The sequence below is a fragment of the Lagopus leucura genome, unplaced genomic scaffold, assembly GCF_019238085.1.
Source record: "Lagopus leucura isolate 7727_CA_CO unplaced genomic scaffold, USGS_WTPT01 70-50_obj-0_obj, whole genome shotgun sequence".
NCBI lineage: Eukaryota > Metazoa > Chordata > Aves > Galliformes > Phasianidae > Lagopus > Lagopus leucura.
Genome location: NW_024962869.1, coordinates 27,068 through 33,139, shown reverse-complemented (window position 1 = coordinate 33,139; position 6,072 = coordinate 27,068). Strand labels below are relative to the sequence as shown.

General features: G+C 51.0%; 1 protein-coding gene across 1 annotated transcript; it reads left to right on the top strand.

The window, feature by feature from the left end:
- Nucleotides 1-110: 110 nt before the first annotated feature.
- FBXL14 (F-box and leucine rich repeat protein 14) lies at nucleotides 111-3,408 on the top strand. The gene has a single exon (XM_042891006.1). It carries the CDS (start codon nucleotides 111-113, stop codon nucleotides 1,311-1,313), a length of 1,203 nt encoding a protein of 400 aa, XP_042746940.1. The 3' UTR covers nucleotides 1,314-3,408.
- The last annotated feature ends 2,664 nt before the right edge of the window (nucleotides 3,409-6,072 follow it).

Below are 6,072 nucleotides of genomic sequence, written 5' to 3'. Positions count from 1 at the left end.
GCGGCGAGGCGCGGAGCGCGGAGCGGAAGGCGGGCGGGCCCCGAGCGGAAGCGGGCCGGGCCCGGCGGCGGAGCGCGGCGCCGGCGGGGGCGGCCGGGCGCGGGCGGGCGATGGAAACGCACATCTCGTGCCTGTTCCCGGAGCTGCTGGCCATGATCTTCGGGTACCTGGAGGTGCGCGACAAGGGCCGCGCGGCGCAGGTGTGCACGGCCTGGCGGGACGCCGCCTACCACCGCTCCGTGTGGCGGGGCGTGGAGGCGAAGCTGCACCTGCGCCGCGCCAACCCCTCGCTCTTCCCCAGCCTGGCGGCGCGGGGCATCCGGCGGGTGCAGATCCTGTCGCTGCGGCGCAGCCTGAGCTACGTGATCCAGGGCATGGCGGACATCGAGAGCCTCAACCTCAGCGGCTGCTACAACCTCACCGACAACGGGCTGGGCCACGCCTTCGTGGCGGAGATCAGCTCCCTGCGCTCGCTCAACCTCAGCCTCTGCAAGCAGATCACGGACAGCAGCCTGGGCCGCATCGCCCAGTACCTGAAGGGGCTGGAGGTGCTGGAGCTGGGCGGCTGCAGCAACATCACCAACACCGGGCTGCTGCTCATCGCCTGGGGCCTGCAGCGCCTCAAGAGCCTCAACCTGCGCTCCTGCAGGCACCTCTCCGACGTGGGCATTGGGCACCTGGCGGGCATGACGCGCAGCGCCGCCGAGGGCTGCCTGGGTCTGGAGCAACTCACGCTGCAGGACTGCCAGAAGCTCAGCGACCTCTCGCTCAAGCACCTGGCCCGCGGGCTGGGCCGCCTCCGCCAGCTCAACCTCAGCTTCTGCGGGGGCATCTCGGACGCGGGGCTGCTGCACCTGTCGCACATGAGCAGCCTGCGCAGCCTCAACCTGCGCTCCTGTGACAACATCAGCGACACGGGCATCATGCACCTGGCCATGGGCAGCCTGCGGCTCTCCGGCCTCGACGTCTCCTTCTGCGACAAAGTGGGGGACCAGAGCCTGGCCTACATCGCGCAGGGACTGGACGGGCTGCGCTCACTCTCCCTCTGCTCCTGCCACATCAGTGACGAGGGCATCAACCGCATGGTGCGGCAGATGCACGGGCTGCGCACCCTTAACATCGGCCAGTGCGTCCGCATCACCGACAAGGGCCTGGAGCTCATCGCTGAACACCTCAGCCAGCTGACGGGCATCGACCTCTACGGCTGCACCCGCATCACCAAGCGGGGCCTGGAGCGCATCACCCAGCTGCCCTGCCTCAAGGTGCTCAACCTGGGACTGTGGGAAATGACTGAGAGCGAGAAGGTCAGGTGAGAGGAGGGGGTGCCCCGAGACCTCCGTCTCCTCCGGAGGAACTCATGGACTGAAGGACTGACTGACTGCTGCAACGGAGGAGAGGAGAGAGGGGCACGCGCACAGCCATGCTACCCACGCACCCTGGCACTGGAGGGAAGAACAGAGCGAGTATCCTTGACCCCTGTGTGCTGCCTACCTGCCCTCGTTCTGGCGGAGAAGGAGGAAAGGGTGGGGTGGGGGGCAGGAGGAAAGAGAGAAAACACCCACCCTTTTTCCAGGTCATGCCTCAAGCTCCACACAGGGGAAACAGAGCTCTCCGCATCCCTTCCCCAGCATCCTCCCCCTTACAGAAGAGGTAGAAGCCCACACTTATGCACTGGGGCTAGAGACACCCCTCTTTATCCCCACTCCCCGATTCCATCCCCTCCTGCACTAAGGATGGATAAAGATCGAGACCCTTGCTCTGCCATGTATTGAGAATAGATTATTTTTGATTTATATAAAGGAGAGTAGGAATGGAAATGGGAACAAACAATTACAACAGCAGGAAAGGCTTCCTAGCTACACTTATGTACCTGGCCACCCAGTCATCCAGCACTGGGCACAGACACAGCTTTTGGTTACAAAAGAAAATAAAAGCCCTGAAAAACAAACCCTAACCATTCCACCTCTGCGCCTGCCCCTCCCCTGTCAGCTGGGAATTGTGACAGAAATACTGCTCCCTAGGTACACTGATTTTTTTTTTCTTTTTTTTTTTTTTTTTTAAGTCTGTTTTCAATCTCCAGTTCCGTGTTGCTCTCTGCTGTGGGTAGATACATACTCCCACTACTCCAGTTCTCCACTGCACTGAGAATAGGGACAGCTACAACCTCTCCTTTTGTCAGCACGTTTCCACGTCATCCTGCACTATAGCTAAAGGAAAAGCCCAGGCACTCTATTCTTTCTCCCCATCTCCGTAGTGGAGATGAAGATACCATTTCCTCCTGCCCTGTTTCTGTAGAGCCTGGATGTGGACCCTGGTCTCTTAGACCTTCCCATGCACGAGGGGCCACAGAGTTACTGAGAGACTCCTCTTCCCTTCACCATTCTCTCCTTCTCCCCTCCCTCTTCTTGGCAACAGGGATAAACATATCCAACTATGTATCCATTCCTCTTGGATGGGGGCTGAGAGGGTACAAGGGGTGGCCAGCTCCCCTCGGCCTGGAGGACTTAAGGAAGAATCTCCAGCTTCATTTCTGCTTCATTTGAGATACTGTGACCTGTTTTTATTTTGAAATGCATAAAAAAAATTACTGCTACAAAAACAGCCTCTTACTCTCCCATCTATCCCTTGCTTATGTCCTGTAACTGGTCCCAGTTTTCCTCATTCATTCTCTTCTTTACAGTATTCATTTTCTTACACGGTTTTATTTTTAAAGACATTTGAAGTTGCTGTTCTTGTGGATTTTTAAGTACATTTTTTTTCTGCTGAATATATTCTATATATATAAATATATATATGATGTCTGGCTACCTCGTTTTAATTTGTTACTTTTTTTTTTTTTTTTTTTTTTTCCTCCTCAAAAGCCCTGGAATTCTTACAGGAAAGAGATTTTGAGACTGAAACATTTTTGTGCCTAGACTGGAATAATGCCCCTTCCTTGGGTTTGTTCTTCATTTTCTCTCCCCTTTCCCCCTCCCTCTTTTTTTTTTTTTTTTCCTTTTAAAAAATCTTCGTTTGCTTTTGAGCTTACCCCGCTGTGTCCCACCTTCACATTCTGGTTGTGCCTCTCCCTCCCTCTTCGCTGGGGATTGGGGACCCAAACTGTGCTTCTGCATTTTGCCTCTTGTAGCACAAACGTGTAACGTGAGAATCCGTGCTGAGGATCGGGCTACTGCTACGACAGAAATGTGTAAAATGCAAGTTGTTTTTTTTTACAAAATTATATAGAGATATATGCAAATCCTATCCCCTCCCCTCTCGAATCACCTACAAAAGGTCACTGTGCCAGGCTTCCTGTTTGTGGGCGAGGAGCGAGCAGCCTGCAGGCCCCGAGGCTGCAGTGCGAGGGGAGGAGACTGAAGTTCATCTGTCTTATCTCTGTTCTGTCAATAAAATGGAGCTGGTTCTTTAGATTTTTTTTTATTATTATTATTTTAAAGAGGAAGAGTTAAGGATTTTTTTTTTTTTTTTTAAACAGAAAACTATCTTGGCTATTTTGTTTTCTTTCTTTTTTTTTTCTTTTTCCCTTTCTCACGTGTTCAATATGTCAAACCCTCCACAGTAACAGGCCAGACCACAGAGTTAACGCAAACCCAGAGACCCCTATGGATTAATTGTACTGTTTGTGAATTTGTATAAAAATAACAAAGATCCTCTTAAAACATTTTATATTCTTACAGTAAAAGGTTAAACTGATATTTATATAATAAAAGAGGAAATATGAAGTATGTTTTTGAAAAAAAAAAAAAAAAAAAAAAGTATCTGTGTTGTCTGTGCTTCTTGATGAGAGGTGCCTGCCTGCCCTGGTGTGCTCGTGGTGCTGAGAGGTTCGGGCCGCTGCTGAGGGAAAAGAGGTAGGGTCTGATCCCTCAGTGCAGGATGCTGGGTAGCATCAGCCTTAAAAGGTTCTAGGGAAGGTTTGGTCGCAGCAGCACCGGCTGTGGGAGCTCTCGGCATCAATGGAGAGAACTGGTGTTGAGATGCTCCTTGGTGTGAGGTGTCTGCTTCAGCTGGAGTTTGTTACCACGTGAATTTGGTATTTTGTGACAGGGGAAAGCTGACACTTGAAAGGGAGAGCATAAGGACCGATCTGTTCATTCTTCATAGTGCCAGGTAGATGGTAGAGGGGGTCTGTGCCTGACTTGAGGCCCACCCTCACCATTCCCTGCAGAACACCCGTCAGATAAAAATGTTTCCCAGCAAAGCCGTGCAAGCACACGAGAACCTGGGACATCTGACATGGCTCCGCTGGTTTCCATTGCCCAAGCAAAGATGAAAGGAAAGAGGAAGTAAAGTGGGAACATAAAAAAAAAAAAAAAAGTTTGAATAATTGAAGGTGTCCTTTGTACTATACCGTAATCTTTCTCTTTAATGTATGACTTTTAACCTGACAGGGTCCCTTTTAGACTTGCACGATGTGGGTTTTTTATTGTTGTTTGAGATGGAGCTTAAGCGGTGTTTATAGGGCATGAAACAAAGCTTTTCTCCCTCTAAGTCCTGCAGCAGGGCTTTCTCTCCCCCGCTGCCCCTTTCCTTTCTTAAAGGAGGGGTTGGGGTAGAGAGAATGCGAAATGGTGGAAGAAGCCAGAGCCATTGTTCAGGAAAGTTAAAAGAGGAGCTGTCCTTGCTTGCTTGTTCAGTCATGCATACTGAATCTCGCCGTGTGAGGGTCCCTATGGAAAGGAGGAGGGTGATTCTTCCCCTCTTTTTAACATTCCTCTCCAGGCCTGGCTGTATTTAAGCTGCTTTCCTCCATGCCGAGGAGGGAGGGGGATGGTCTGAAGTTCCTGTACATTTGCATTTTAAGCACTTCCAGCACTGAGCAGGCCACTTTGTTCCCTGTGCGCTATCCTGCTCGGGCACCGCGCTCACCGGGTGCTGCCCCTGGTGCTTGGCCGCCCAACCGAGGAAGTGTGGGGCCTGGCCCTGTGCTCACCTCTGCCTCCGTGATGCTTTTGGCTCAGGCTGGACAACACACGGCTCTTTGTTCCCAGCCCTAACCACCTCTCCCCTTTTATCTCGGTGCTGCATTTCAAAGGGGAAAATCACATTTCAAGAGGGCCGCAGTTATGCATAACCTCATCCCCACCCCAAGGAAAAGGGCCGGCACCTTGAGACTGGGACTTTGGGGTCTGCGTTGTCTTCTTTCCCTCTCTAAGACTTCCACGCTTTCTGCTGAGAGTTCATCACAAAAGCTGCATTGTTCACACTGGGGAAAGCCACCACAATTGGATCTAATTGAGCCTGACACTATATCCATCTTCCTTTACTTGGAGGGAGGTGTGGGGTCTTTCTTTCCTGCATGGAGAAAAAGGTCTACAGTAACTTCCTGACTAAAAGGACAATGTACGAACGCTATAAGCGACAGGAATTCCAGATCAGGTTCCCGCTACCTCTGAAATGTAAGCGTTCCCAGGGTAGCCAGCAGTTCTAGTGAGGGATGGGGAATGATAGATCTCGCATGATAGATCCCCAAAAAGGGTTGTTTCCACTGGATTTGACTAAAAATGGGGTCTCCTTATTAAGGGCCATGTTTGAATGGGTAATAGTTGGATGCCTGTGTCTAAATGACTAGAATGTATGGGCTCTTGAGTTCTGTAATCAGGAATAGAACAGGATTTTTTTCCTAAACAACAACAAACCCCCAAAACACAAAACCAAAACAACCAAATACAAGAAAAAAACCACCAAACTTCGCTGCCTACTAGAGGAAAAAAACAAAACAAAAACAAAGCCAAAACCATTGCCCCGTGGCCCAGCATACTGTTTAAATGGAAGCCAAGCCTAGACACTGCTGAAACCAAAGCACCCTGAGACACCAGGGATTGTTCCCACTGTGCAGAAGCCAGTGCTCCTCACCGACTGCTGTGCTCTCGTGCCTGGGAACGACAGCTCCTTGGGCACAGCCTTACTGTACTGTGAAGCCAGAGCGGGAAGAATGCATGTTTTCACTAGTAAAGAGAAGGGTTTCTCCAAATAAATAATCCATTGCCAACAACCATAGACCAATTACCATATGACTCCTCAGGGTAACAAGAAAACTTAATTTTCGCTCTCCAGACGCTCTTGAATTTT